Here is a 15,537-nt window from a genome sequence, read left to right as displayed (position 1 = left end):
TTCACACCAATATGTCGCAGCTCTGGAAACAGCGGCTACAGCCGCTGCCGGTTGAAAAACAAACCCTGTGTGTTGAAACATTTTCCTTAACATGTTTTTCAACTTTTTATCCATGGGCTCTTTAAACGATGAACTATCCTCGAGAGGAATGGTTGTCCGCTTCGCAAGCGTAGAGATGGTGCCATCCACCTTAGGGACAGTCCCCCACAGGTCGAGCTGAGAGTCCGGAACAGGGAACAGTTTCTTAAAGGAAGAAGAAGGGGAAAAGGAAGAACCTAATCAGGCACCGGAAAGGTCTGAGGTACTACCCTGTCCTCGAATACCTTATCAAGCTTAGGAATCGAAGGTTACTCCAGAAGCTTCGGTTTCGGGACCTCCAGAGTAGCAAGCACTTACTTCAGGAAAAAGCGCAAATTCTCTATCCTAAACCTAAAATCATGCTCCTCCGCAGCAGGAGGATGAGATGACACTGACTCCGACCCAGAAGGATCCTCCTCCGAATAGTCTGAGTGGGCCTCGTCATCGTATAACGCCTCTGATATTTCCATATGTGTAGACAAGAGTCCATGAGCTAGTGACGTATGGGATATACAATCCTACTAGGAGGGGCAAAGTTTCCCAAACCTCAAAATGCCTATAAATACACCCCTCACCACACCCACAATTCAGTTTAAAGAATAGCCAAGTAGTGGGGTGATAGAAAAAGGAGTAAAAAGCATCAAAAAAGGAACTGGAAATATAATTGTGCTTTATACGAAAAAACATAACCACCATAAAAAGGGTGGGTCTCATGGACTCTTGCCAATATGAAAGAAATTAATTTATCAGGTAAGTTCTTACATAAATTATGTTTTCTTTCATATAATTGGCAAGAGTCCATGAGCTAGTGACGTATGGGATAGTAATACCCAAGATGTGGTACTCCACAGAAGAGTCACTAAAGAGGGAGGGATAAAAATAAAAACAGCCATTTTCCGCTGAAAACATTAAATCCACATCCAAAAAAATAAGTTTTCTGCATAATTAAAAAGAAAAAATCTTAAAACATAATCAGAGGAATCAAACTGAAACAGCTGCCTGAAGAACTTTTCTACCAAAAACTGCTTCCGAAGAAGCAAATACATCAAAACGGTAGAATTTAGTAAATGTATGCAAAGAAGACCAAGTTGCTGGGTTTGCAAATCTGATCAACTGAAGCTTCATTCTTAAAAGCCCACAATATGGAAACTGATCAAGTAGAATGAGCTGTGATTCTCTGAGGCGGGGCCTGACCCGACTCCAAATAAGCCTGATGAATCAAAAGCTTTAACCAGGATGCCAAGGAAATGGCAGAAGCTTTCTGACCTTTCCTAGGACCAGAAAAGACAACAAATAGACTAGAAGTCTTCCTGAAATCTTTAGTAGCTTCAACATAATATTTCAAAGCTCTTACACCATCCAGAGAACATAAGGATCTCTACAAAGAATTCTTAGGATTAGGACACAAAGAAGGAACAACAATTTCCCCAATAATGTTGTTAGAATTCCCAACTTTAGGTAAAAAACTTAAATGAAGTCCGCAAAACTGACATCCTGTTGGAAAATCAGAAAAGGAGACTCACAAGAAAAAGCAGATAACTCGGAAACTCTTCTAGCAGAAGAGATAGCCAAAAGGAACAATACTTTCCAAGTAAGTAGTTTAATATCCAAAGAATGCAAAAGCTCAAAAGGAGGAGCCTGTAAAGCCTTCAAAACCAAATTAAGACTCCAAGGAGGAGAGATTGATTTAACGACAGGCTTGATACGGACCAAAGCCTGCACAAAACAATGAATATCAGGAAGCTTAGCAATCTTTCTGTGAAATAAAACAGAAAGAGCAGAGATTTGTCCCTTCAAGGAACTTGCAGACAAACCTTTATCCAAACCATTCTGAAGAAACTGTAAAATTCTAGGAATTCTAAAAGAATGCCAGGAGAATATATGAGAAGAACACCATGAAATCTAATAAATCTTCCTAGAAACAGATTTACGAGCCTGTAACATAGAATCAATCACTGAGTCAGAAAAACCTCTATGACTAAGCACTAAGCGTTCAATTCCCATACCTTCAAATTTAACGATTTGAGATCCTGATGGAAAAACGGTCCTGGAGACAGAAGGTCTGGTCTTAAAGGAAGTGGCTAAGGTTGGCAACTGGACATCCGGACAAGATCCGCATACCAAAACCTGTGAGGCCATGCTGGTGCTACCAGAAACACAAACGATTGTTCCATGATGATCTTGGCGATTACTCTTTGAAGAAGAACTAGAGTCGGGAAAATATAAGCAGGTTGGTAAAACCAAGGAACTGCTAACGCATCCACCGACTCCACCTGAGGATCCCTGGACCTGGACAAGTACCTGGGAAGTTTCTTGTTTAGATGAGAAGCCATCAGATCTATTTCTGGAAGACCCCACATCTGAACAATCTGAAAAAACACATCTGGATGGAGAGACCACTCCCCCTGGATGTAATGTCTGACAGCTGAGATCCGCTTACCAACTGTCTACACCTGGGATATGTACCGAGATACTTCTTTCATAGCTAGGGGACTGTGAGTCCCACCCTGATGATTGACATATGCCACAGTTGTGATATTGTCTGTCTGAAAACAAATGAATGGTTCTCTCTTCAACAGAGGCCAAACCTGAAGAGCCCTGAAAATAGCACAGAGTTCTAAAATACTGATTGGTAAACTCGCCTCTTGAGATTTCCAAACCCCTTGTGCTGTCAGAGATACCCAGACAGCTCAGCAACCCGACTTGCATCTGTTGTGATTACAGTTTAGGTCGGACGAACAAAAGAGGCCCCTTGAGCTATACGATGGTGATCTAACCACCAAGTTAGAGAGAGTTGAACATAGGGATTTAAGGATATTAATTGTGATATCCTTGTATAACCCCTGCACCACTGATTCAGCATACAAAGCTGAAGAGGTCTCATATGAAAACGAGCAAAGGGGATTGCGTCCGATGCTGCAGTCATGAGACCTAAAACTTTCATGCACATAGCCACTGAAGGGAATGATTGAGACTGAAGGTTTCGACAAGCTGAAACCAATTTTATTCTTCTCTTGTCTGTTAGAGACAGAGTCATGGACACTGAATCTATCTGGAAACCTAAAAAGGTGACCCTTGTCTGATGAATCAAGGAACTTTTTGGTAAATTGATCCTCCAACCATGTCTTTAAAGAAACAACACTAGCTGATTTGTGTGAGATTCGGCAGAATGTAAGGACTGAACTAGTACCAAGATATCGTCCAAATAAGGAAACACTGCAATGCCCTGTTCTCTGATTACAGAGAGTAGGGCACCGAAAAACTTTGAAAAAATTATTGGAGCTTTCGCTAGGCCAAATGGAAGAACGACAAATTGGTAATGCTTGTCTAGAAAAGAGAATCTCAGAAACCGATAGTGGTATGGATGAATCGGAATATGAAGATATGCATCCTGTAAATCTATCGTGGACATATAATGAACTTGCTGAACAAAAGGCAGAATAGTCCTTATAGTCATCATTTTAAATGCTGGCACTCTTACAAAACGATTCAAAATTTTCAGATCCAGAACTGGCCTGAATTAATTTTCTTTCTTTGGGACAACGAATAGATTAGAATAAAACCCCAGACCCTGTTCCTGAAACGGAACTGGTATGATTACCCCTGAAAGCTCTTGATCTGAAAAGCCTGAGCCTTCACTAGATTTGCTGGAACGTGTGAGAGAAAAAAATCTTCTCACAGGAGGTCTTACTCTGAAACCTATTCAATACCCTTGAGACACAATACTCTGAATCCAATGATTTTGGACAGAGTCTGCACAAATGTTTTGAAAAAATTGTAATCTGCCCCCCACTAGCTGAGCTGGAATGAGGGCAGCACCTTCATGCAGACTTGGGGGCTGGCTTTGGTTTCTTAAAAGGCTTGGATTTATTCCAACTTGAAGGTTTCCAATTGGAACCAGATTCTTTGGGGGAAGGATTGGCTTTCTGTTTCTTATTCTGTCGAAAAGAACAAAAATGATTAGAAGCTTTAGATTTACCCTTAGATCTTTTATCCTGAGGTAAAAAAAACTGAATTTATGCTTACCTGATAAATTACTTTCTCCAACGGTGTGTCCGGTCCACGGCGTCATCCATAACTTGTGGGAATATTCTCTTCCCCAACAGGAAATGGCAAAGAGCACAGCAAAAGCTGTCCATATAGTCCCTCCTAGGCTCCGCCCACCCCAGTCATTCGACCGATGGACAGGAGAAAAAAACAGGAGAAACTATAGGGTACCGTGGTGACTGTAGTTAAAGAAAGAAATTCATCAAACCTGATTAAAAAACCAGGGCGGGCGGTGGACCGGACACACCGTTGGAGAAAGTAATTTATCAGGTAAGCATGAATTCTGTTTTCTCCAACATTGGTGTGTCCGGTCCACGGCGTCATCCATAACTTGTGGGAACCAATACCAAAGCTTTAGGACACGGATGAAGGGAGGGAGCCAATCAGGTTACCTAAACGGAAGGCACCACGGCTTGCAAAACCTTTCTCCCAAAAATAGCCTCCGAAGAAGCAAAAGTATCAAATTTGTAGAATTTGGCAAAAGTGTGCAGGGAAGACCAAGTCGCTGCCTTACATATCTGATCAACAGAAGCCTCGTTCTTGAAGGCCCATGTGGAAACCACAGCCCTAGTAGAGTGAGCTGTGATTCGTTCGGGAGGCTGCCGTCCGGCAGTCTCGTAAGCCAATCGGATGATGCTTTTCAGCCAAAAGGAAAGAGAGGTAGCAGTAGCTTATTGACCTCTCATCTTGCCAGAATAAACGGCAAACAGAGAAGACGTTTGTCTGAAAACCTTTGTTGTTTCTAAATAGAACTTTAAAGCACGTACTACATACTTCTTTGAAACTGGATTCGGACACAAAGAAGGCACAACTATTTCCTGGTTAATATTTTTGTTGGAAACAACCTTTGGAAGGAAACCAGGTTTAGTACGCAAAACAACCTTATCTGAATGGAACACCAGATAGGGCGGAATACACTGCAGAGCAGATAACTCAGAAACCAAAAACAGAACTTTCCAAGATAACATCTTGATATCTATGGAATGTAGAGGTTCAAACGGAACCCCTTGAAGAACCCACTCCCCCGGATGGAATGTTTGACGACTCAGATAATCCGCCTCCCAGTTTTCCACTCCTGGGATGTGGATCGCAGATAGGTGGCAGGAGTGATCCTCCGCCCATTTTATGATTTTGGTCACTTCTCTCATCGCCAGGGAACTCCTTTTCCCCCCTGATGGTTGATGTAAACAACAGTCGTCATGTTGTCTGATTGGAATCTTATGAATCTGGCCTTTGCTAGTTGAGGCCAAGCCCTGAGAGTATTGAATATCGCTCTCAGTTCCAGAATGTTTATCGGGAGAAGAGACTCTTCCCGAGACCATAGACCCTGATCTTTCAGGGAGTCGCAGACCGCGCCCCAGTCCACTAGACTGGCGTCGGTCGTGACAATGGCAAGTCTGTAAAGTCCCCATTCCACTGTTTCAGCATGCACAGTTGTAATGGTCTTAGATGAATTCGCGCAAAAGGAACTATGTCCATTGCTGCAACCATCAACCCTACTACTTCCATGCACTGAGCTATGGAAGGACGTGGAACAGAGTGAAGAACTTGACAAGCGTTTAGAAGTTTTGACTTTCTGACATCTGTCAGGAAAATCTTCATTTCTAAAGAATCTATTATTGTCCCCAAGAAAGGAACTCTTGTCGACGGAGACAGGGAACTTTTTTCTATGTTCACCTTCCACCCTTGAGATCTGAGAAAGGCCAGAACGATGTCTGTGTGAGCCTTTGCCTTTGAAAGAGACGACGCTTGTATCAGAATGTCGTCCAAATAAGGTGCCACTGCAATGCCCCTTGGTCTTAGAACCGCTAGAAGGGACCCTTTGTGAAAATCCTTGGAGCAGTGGCTAGCCCGAATGGGAGAGCCACAAACTGGTAATGTTTGTTCAGAAAGGCGAACCTTAGGAACTGATGATGATCTTTGTGGATAGGAATATGTAGATACGCATCCTTTAGATCCACGGTAGTCATAAATTGACCCTCCTGGATTGTAGGTAAGATCGTTCGAATAGTTTCCATTTTGAACGATGGCACTCTTAGAAATTTGTTTAGAATCTTTAAATCCAGAATTGGTCTGAAGATTCCCTCTTTTTTGGGAACTACAAACAGATTTGAGTAAAACCCCAGTCCTTGTTCCACAGTTGGAACTGGGTGTATCACTCCCATTTTTGACAGGTCTTCTACACAATGTAAGAATGCCTGACTCTTTATTTGTTTTGAAGATAAGTGAGACATGTGGAACTTTCCCCTTGGGGGTAGTTCCTTGAATTCCAGAAGATAACCCTGAGAAACTATTTCTAGTGCCCAGGGATCCTGAACATCTCTTCCCCAAGCCTGAGCGAAGAGAGAGAGTCTGCCCCCTACTAGATCCGGTCCCGGATCGGGGGCTACTCCTTCATGCTGTTTTGGTATCAGCAGCAGGCTTCTTGGCCTGCTTACCCTTGTTCCAGCCTTGCATCGGTTTCCAAGCTGGTTTGGTTTGTGAAGCATTGCCCTCTTGTCTAGAGGCTGCAGAGTTGGAGGCCGGTCCGTTCCTGAAATTGCAAAAGGAACGAAAATTAGACTTATTCTTGGCCTTGAAAGGCCTATCTTGTGGGAGGGCATGGCCCTTACCCCCAGTGATGTCTGAGATAATCTCTTTCAATTCTGGCCCAAAAAGGGTTTTGCCCTTGAAAGGGATATTAAGCAATTTTGTCTTGGAAGATACATCCGCTGACCAAGACTTTAGCCAGAGCGCTCTGCGCGCCACAATTGCAAACCCTGAATTTTTCGCCGCTAATCTAGCTAACTGCAAAGCGGCATCTAAAATAAAGGAATTAGCTAACTTAAGTGCGTGAATACTGAGCGACTTTTCTAGTTCCTCGTACCAGAACCACGCTGCTGTAGTGACAGGAATAATGCACGAGATAGGTTGCAGGAGGTAACCTTGCTGTACAAAAATATTTTTAAGCAAACCCTCCAATTTTTTATCCATAGGATCTTTGAAAGCACAATTATCCTCGATAGGAATAGTAGTGCGCTTGGCTAGTGTAGAAACTGCCCCCTCGACCTTAGGGACCGTCTGCCATAAGTCCTTTCTGGGGTCGACCATAGGAAATAATTTCTTAAATATAGGAGGGGGGACAAAGGGTATACTGGGCTTTTCCCACTCCTTATTCACTATGTCCGCCACCCGCTTGGGTATAGGAAAAGCGTCGGGGTGCACCGGAACCTCTAGGAACTTGTCCATCTTGCACAATTTTTCTGGAATGACCAGGTTGTCACAATCATCCAGAGTAGATAGCACCTCCTTAAGCAGTGCGCGGAGATGCTCTAATTTAAATTTAAATGTCACAACATCAGGTTCTGCCTGTTGAGAAATTCTACCTGAATCAGAAATTTCCCCATCTGACAAAACCTCCCTCATGGCCACTTCAGATTGGTGTGAGGGTATGACAGAGTAATTATCATCAGCGCCCTCCTGCTCTACAGTGTTTAAAACAGAGCAATCACGCTTTCTCTGAAATGCAGGCATTTTGGATAAAATATTTGCTATGGAGTTATCCATTACTGCCGTCAATTGTTGCATAGTAACAAGCATTGGCGCGCTAGAAGTACTAGGGGTCGCCTGCGCGGGCATAACTGGTATAGACACAGAAGGAGATGATGTAGAACTATGTCTACTCCCTTCATCTGATGAATCATCTTGGGCAACATTACTATCTGTGGCAGTACTGTCCTTACTTTGTTTGGACGCTATGGCACAATTATCACACAATTTTGAACGGGGAGACACATTGGCTTCCATACATACAGAACATAGTTTATCTGAAGGCACAGACATGTTAAACAGGCTTAAACTTGTCAATAAAATACAAAAACCGTTTTAAAATAAAAACGTTACTGTCTCTTTAAATTTTAAACAGGGCACACTTTTTTACTGAATATGTGAAAAACTATGAAGGAATTGTTCAATCTTAACCAAATTTCCACCACAGTGTCTTAAAGCACTCAAAGCATTGCACCCCAAATTTCAGACCTTTAACCCTTAAAATGACAAAACCGGAGCCGTTTATAGTTTTAACCCCTCTACAGTCCCAGCTACAGCCTTTGCTGCAACTTTACCAAACCCAGGGGGGTATACGATACCAAATGAAGCCTTCTAGGGACCTTTTCAACTACTTCCAGACTCATACACATGCAGCTGCATGTCCTGTTCTCAAAAGTAACTGCGTAGTAATGGCGCGAAAATGAGGCTTCGCCTACTACAAAGAAGGCCCTTCCTGACTGGGAAGGTGTCTAAGCCAGTGCCTGCCATGAAAATAACTTCCCCAAAGTTATAAAGTGTGAATTTTAACCTCAAGCTGTATAAAATGCCCAAATAAAGCAATCGATCTAGCCCATAAAAGTGTCTACCAGTTTTATAGCCCATATTAAGCCCTTTATTCTGTTTGAGACTAAGAAAATGGCTTACCGGTCCCCATGAGGGGAAATGACAGCCTTCCAGCATTACACAGTCTTGTTAGAAATATGGCTAGTCATACCTTAAGCAGAGAAGTCTGCTGTTTCCCCCAACTGAAGTTATCTCATCTCAACAGTCCTATGTGGAAACAGCAAACGATTTTAGTTACTGCTGCTAAAATCATATTCCTCTCACAAACAGAACTCTTCATCCTTTTCTGTTTCAGAGTAAATAGTACATACCAGCACTATTTTAAAATAACAAACTCTTGATAGTAGAATAAAAAACTACAACTAAACACCACATACTCTTCACCATCTCTGTGGAGATGTTGCCTGTGCAACGGCAAAGAGAATGACTGGGGTGGGCGGAGCCTAGGAGGGACTATATGGACAGCTTTTGCTGTGCTCTTTGCCATTTCCTGTTGGGGAAGAGAATATTCCCACAAGTTATGGATGACGCCGTGGACCGGACACACCAATGTTGGAGAAAACTCCCTTCCCCCAGTGGCAGTTGAAATAATTGAATCCAACTGAGAACCAAATAAATTGTTACCTTGGAAAGAAAGAGAGTAATCTAGACTTAGATACAGTGTCAGCATTCCAATATTTGAGCCACAAAGCTCTTCTAGCTAAAATAACTAAAGACATAGATTTAACATCAATATTGATGATATCAAAAATAGCATTACAGATAAAATGATTAGCATGTTGAAGCAAGCGAACAATGCTAGACAAATCAGAATCTGTTTCCTGTTGCGCTAAGCTTTCCAACCAAAAAGTTGATGCAGCTGCAACATCAGCCATGGATATAGCAGGCCTAAGAATGTAGCCAGAAAATAAATAAGCTTTCCTTAGATAAGATTCAAGTTTCCTATCTAAAGGGTCTTTAAAAGAAGTACTATCTTCCATAGGAATAGTAGTACGCTTGGCAAGAGTAGAAATAGCCCCATCAACTTTAAACAGCAATAAAAAAAAAAAAACATTGAGCAACCAGTTATAAACATATCATGTAAAAATAATTTACCAAAACTACAATATAAATACGTTTAAAAAAAAAAGGGAAACCAGTATGTATATTATGGTGGATTTCTTTCTGTGATATCACCAGTAATTTATGCAAGCTATGGAATAGGCCTATACGTGTTATGCTGCATCACATTTAAGTGTCTTTGTATTCAGGTATATTGCTATATAAATATCCTTATAGCATGTGCCACTTTACATTAATATCCATATATTTTACTTATCAATATTATTAGCAACACACTCATGTGAATGTATGGATAGTGTGAAGTGTATCTATACTATAGGATCTTTATTTTCACAGTAAAAACTGTCTTTTATGACTGGCTGGATATAAAATTGCTAAAATATCTGGTTTTATATTTATAGAATTAATCAACTTTTCCTGACCATGTACATCCTTCAGAGCACTGAGATAAGGGTTTGATGTCACAGTTTATAAAATTAATACAATTACCTTGAAAAAAATGTAATTGTGTATATTTTATCTTACTATAACTGTATTTTCTGGGTACACTTGTCAGAACTGCAGATGTAGCTGCATGATGACACAGAAGTTACCATATAAAGCAGACATTACCATACCTGTCCTCTCAGGGAGGCGCCTGAATTCAGCACACAGTCTCCGCACCGTGGCCACTGATGCCCTCTCCATACACACAACCTTCTTTTCTGCGGTAATTTGAACAGCGCTCCACTTGTAATTTAGATTTGAGCGTAAAGAACACTTAACACTCAAATTACCGCAGTTTTGTTTGCGCAAACTCGTGGTAATTTACGATCCCCATATTTTCTATGGGCAACGTTGAGCGTTAATGTGTGCTCATATTACCAGTTGAAAGTAAATGTGATCACCCAAACGCAATCACATTTTCTGCTAAAACTATTTACGCAACCTTAAAGGTTGTGTAAAGAGTTTGTGCAGAGGAAACAGTTGCCCAAACGAAATTGCGGTAAATTGAACAGCGCGCCACTTGTAATATGGATTTGAGCATGAAGAACACTGAGATTGAGTTTACGTTCCTCACACTAATGACAGCGCTACACTCGTACGCCGAATATAAGTATTCCATAAAGATAAAAAAGGACCACTAAACACAGTAGGCTTGCATAATAAACAAGTGCAAAATTAAAATAAATTTATTTTTTCTCCCATTTTCCAGCCCCCTGTATCATGTGACAGACACCAGCCTATCACAGAGGAGTATACGTATACACTGTGAACTTGTGCACATGCTCAGTAGGAATGGGTGTCTCAGAAAGTGTGTATATAAAAAGACTGTGCAAAATTTGATAATGGAAATAAATTTAAAAAGTGTCTTAAAACTGCATGCTCTATCTTTATTATCAAAGTTTATTTTGACTTTAGTGTCCCTTTAAGAACTTTTTTTTTATAAATGCTTAACATTAACTTATTTGTAGTTAATGAGTGTCTCTCTGTAACTGTGCTCAGTTCCTTTCAGCCATGCTATAAGTATGCAATGACAGGTGATTTTTTTTTTGTTGTTATTGTTGTATAGCAGAATTATAGGCACAGGAAATTGACTACTCAATCACTGCCGAAAACTTCTTCTTTGAACAGCATTTCAGATCATGACAGTAATTTGGAAAACTGGACTAAGCATGAATCACAGCTGTACAACCCTACCAGGCAATTCTGACAACTCCCTCTGCTGTACTTTATATTTCTCATTTCTGTAGTATTAGCTGTCATTTTTCTTGTCCTGTCAGCAAAACAGACCTCATTTGTCTCTATTTTTCTAATGCATTCCACTTGTCTCTGACTTTCTCCAAACACTGTCAAACGACAGCTTTCGCTCCCCTTGTGGGATAGGAATCTGTAATATTAATTATGCAAGAACTGAGTCAGAACATATCTAGGTTGTGTATTTTATAGCTTAGCACTGAATGCAAATCAGACCAGTGTCAACAACCTGCGTCCTTGTTGACAGCGCTTTTGGAAGCATGTTTCACCACTGTATGTTTTGTGCCTATATGATTACATTCATACACTTACACTGAAGGCATGTTGCAGTTATGAAACCATACTTACATCATCTGCCAGGGCTGTAGCAGTGTGAATTACGGGTAAAGGGTTCTCCTTCTCATAATAAAGCAACTTTTCATGTATCTGAAAAACATTAAGAAAGATAATTATTAAACTATATGAGGAAACTGTCCATAGTCAAACCATTTTAACATGGTAGTAAACACTTTAAATGTACTTGAACATGAATTGAACAATTAAACTACCAGACTAAAAAAACAAAACTCATAGATGTTAGAGAAGTTGAAGTGTATTAACTTTAACCCACAGTTTCTATTGCACAAAATAAAAATATAAAATATTTTGGATGCTTTTTTATAAAAAAAAAAAAAAATGCAGTTACTTCCATTATTGTTTAAAATTTAGCCCAATCTTTATTTTTTTTTAATTATGCAAATTTGCTTCATGCACCCAATCAGAACCTTCATGAAACAACCACTTGATTTCTGGACTGGCTACACAAAATAACTTAAAAATACAGAACTAACAATGGAGACATTTTTATTTTTTATTTTAACAGTGTTTTTATGTCTAATTTAAACAGTGACATTGTAGAGACTTCATATAACTGTGGACATGGACAAAAACTTCTATACGCTGACACATATCAAATGCAGATAACAATAAATAAATAAATCAAAATAATTTAAAAAGCCGGTTTCCCTTTTGATAGTTTAGGGTATGTAGGGGAAATAGAGTATTTGAATTTAGCAAAGGGAAGTTAAGGATAAATCTAAAATAATGCACTGAGTAGCCTAACACGGGAAGCTCACCAAGTCCAGTTCATCATAAGTGTCTGGTAAAGTGTTATATATGATGTCATATGGAAATAATGCTTGGTATGTTGATCAACCTAAAGCATAACAGTATGCATTATCTGCAATGTCGCCATTTTACAGAACCAATCATTGCGAAGATTGTGTCTTTAGTTAAAGCACTTTATAGTTCTATTTACAAAATTCCTTTGCAAGGGATTACCACCTAATGTAGTAAATGTGCCATTACATTATTATTTTTGTTACTTGGCTGCTTAGCCTACTGGAAACTTATTTGCAGTGCTTGGAGGTTTCTGTTCATTTTATCATTTCTAGCTTGCCATAAGGCATAAAATGATGTAAAGGGGAACTTCTGTGGATCATGGGGAATTTAACAATTTGAGTACCAAGATGAAATAAACCAAAGGGACATGATATGTTGAAGCACTTAAAAGTGCTGCAGCATAGCAATAAAAAGATGGCTAGATGGCTAGAAAACATAACCTGAACATCTCTATTAAAAAAGGAAGATATTTTACCTCAACATTTATTCAATACAACAAGTATTCAATTTCACACCCCACTGTAAAGAGACTTTAAGCAGCCAATCAGGATGCTAGTCCCAGGACTTGCAAGCGAGTATGCATCTGGCATGTGCAGACACAGTAATGTTATTTTCCTATTCTGTTTAAGGAAGTTGATTATGAAATCTCTTCAGCGCAAATCTCGTGAGAACAAAGCAAAGCATGGCCTCAGTACTGTAGATGCTATCTGGCTTTTTTTTCTTTTTAATTTTCTTTATTATTTATTTTTTCAACATGCAACTGGACAGTAGAGGAAGGATTACTGTTCACAGAGCACTAAAAATTGTGAGCTGAATAAACAGAGGTAAAATAGCTTCCTTTTTACATAGAGGTGTCCATGTCATATTTTCTTGTCAGCTTTTTACAGTTATGCTGCATCACTAATTCAGCATATGGGTATTATATCACTTTAACTTCAAATCTAGACCAGACCAACAGCACACAGATGATGTTGTTTCCCCCCCCCCCCCCCCAACCAAATAAGGTAATCTGATATAAGCAGAGAGACAGATAAGCAATATGTTCAGGTGGAACAGAAAATTATACAGAAATGCTTGTTGGCAGTGGGAAAGTGGATGGACATAATTAAAAATTAAAAAGTTAAAATAAAAAAAGCAAAAATACAAGTGGCAAAGGTCAGAAGGGTTTTCTTGTTTTAGTATCTGATTTACAAAAAGGTGCTTCACTACATTTTATCAGGCCTTGTATACAAAATCTGCATATACCAAGAATCCACCCAAATGAGTCACGGACCATTGCGGTCAAATCTTTTCATCCTAAAACACCTTAATTCTGTTCATATTCCCCCAACATAGGTTTGCATCAAAACATTTAAAACATACTAAAAATCTACTCCAAACAAACCAGTGAGCCTCAAAGCACTTTTAAGTCAAAAATAAATTTATTTAACAGAGAACAGAGATAAGAAAATAAAATGGATCAACAGAATACTGTCAGACTTACGCGTTTCGACAATATATGTATCCTAAAAATCTAGTCACAATTAAAATAAATACATTCATAAACTATGCATGTATTGAAAAGATTTAGAGCTAGCTCATTTTAAGACATATACAAAGAATGATGATATTTTACTTAATAGTATCAAAATTATTGTTTTATCTTATGCCTGATGTGTACTGGCCCACTAAAGATTCCCTGCTGTTAACAGCACCACCAGGGGCTTTACAACTGTCTATTTTGTAACTCAAGAATTTCAGAGATGCATGAAACTTAATAAAACTTTTTTTTTTAAATGCCTGTGAAAAATATTCCATCTAATTCTTCCAAACATGCTGGTGGCCCACATGAGGTCTTATTAACGTCTGGCACTGACAAGCTTATTACAAGAAATCCGGGATGAAGATGACAACATTCTATTACTATGATTACATTACCAGAGACTGCCAGGAAAGACTTGCAATATCATCACACAATACAGCTTCTCAATAGTGTCAAGTTAAATACTTTATCGGTTACAAAAAAAAATAAAAAATCTAGAGGGTATTAATCTTATTCATTATTTTGCATTTCAACATAATTTGCTTAAGATTTGTTTTTTACTTTTATACTCTTTAAATGTAGAAGTGTGAAGCTGGAAAACAAATGCACAGCTGTTGGACAAAGTGCTAAAAAAAATGAAGGCCGTGCTATAAATTAAAAATACATATATTAAGGTGGCAGTGAGATACGGGTTATGGGCTGTAAAATGGCAGTGTCTAAGGAAATGAGTTCACTGTTACCTGGAGTCAAATTTACATTTAGCACCTTAATCAACTTGCAGCTGAAGCCTTTCCAGTGCTAAATAGTCAATAAAAGGGAACATATACAGACGGCTTGTCATATAAAATGTAGCAATATACAGAATGGCAAATACCGAAAAAGTATTGGAAAAGTTGCACAGTGTATGCAGACATTTTAACACTCATGCCGTAAAAAATGTACCCTTGGAATGCGACAAATGTCACACCATTGAGTTTTCATTGGGAAAGCTGCAATCCATAAAACCAAATGATTTTAACTAGAGAATTGTTTTAAAATATGCACACATTACAAACCTTTTCGTGAAAGTATTAAAGGCCTTAACAAAACATTTTTCAATTTTTTTCTTGGAACAATTTTATGGATGGAATTAAAAACAGTCCAGTTAATGCAAAAATAGCCTAGGTAGATTGGCCATCTATGTTTATTGACTGACAAGTTCCGTTGCTTTAAAAAAGACTAAAATGTTGTGTAATAGTTTAAAAAAAAAAAAAAGAAATAAAAATGCATCTAGTTTTATATACAGATTAAAAATATTTTCTAAAATAACAATACTTGGAAAGCACTTAGGTTGTTTTTATAAAAGTACTATATAGCTAATAATCTTTTTAATGGATAAGGACACCTGAAATAGAATATATTCTGATTTACACAATAAGACTAACTTTTTAAGAATTATGAGTAAAAATTGATAAAGATTTAGTACAAAATATTGGTAACATAAATGATTATTAAAGATTTAAGATAAAACACAAATAATAATAAAAACATTATTATATCATATGCTGCTAAAAAAATGA

The 15,537-nt window shown here is 38.8% G+C and overlaps 1 protein-coding gene across 1 annotated transcript in view; it reads right to left on the bottom strand.

The window, feature by feature from the left end:
• Positions 1–15,537, bottom strand: part of MPP7 (MAGUK p55 scaffold protein 7) — a 1,181,171-nt gene that overhangs the window by 467,868 nt on the left and 697,766 nt on the right. The window contains exon 6 of the mRNA XM_053713897.1: positions 11,644–11,721. Within this exon, the coding sequence (XP_053569872.1) occupies positions 11,644–11,721 (78 nt within the window). The remainder of the gene's footprint in view (positions 1–11,643; positions 11,722–15,537) is intronic.

This window comes from Bombina bombina, chromosome 5 (genome assembly GCF_027579735.1).
Source record: "Bombina bombina isolate aBomBom1 chromosome 5, aBomBom1.pri, whole genome shotgun sequence".
Lineage (NCBI taxonomy): Eukaryota > Metazoa > Chordata > Amphibia > Anura > Bombinatoridae > Bombina > Bombina bombina.
The sequence above is the reverse complement of the archived record's forward strand: the minus strand, read 5'-3'. Positions and strand labels throughout refer to the sequence as shown.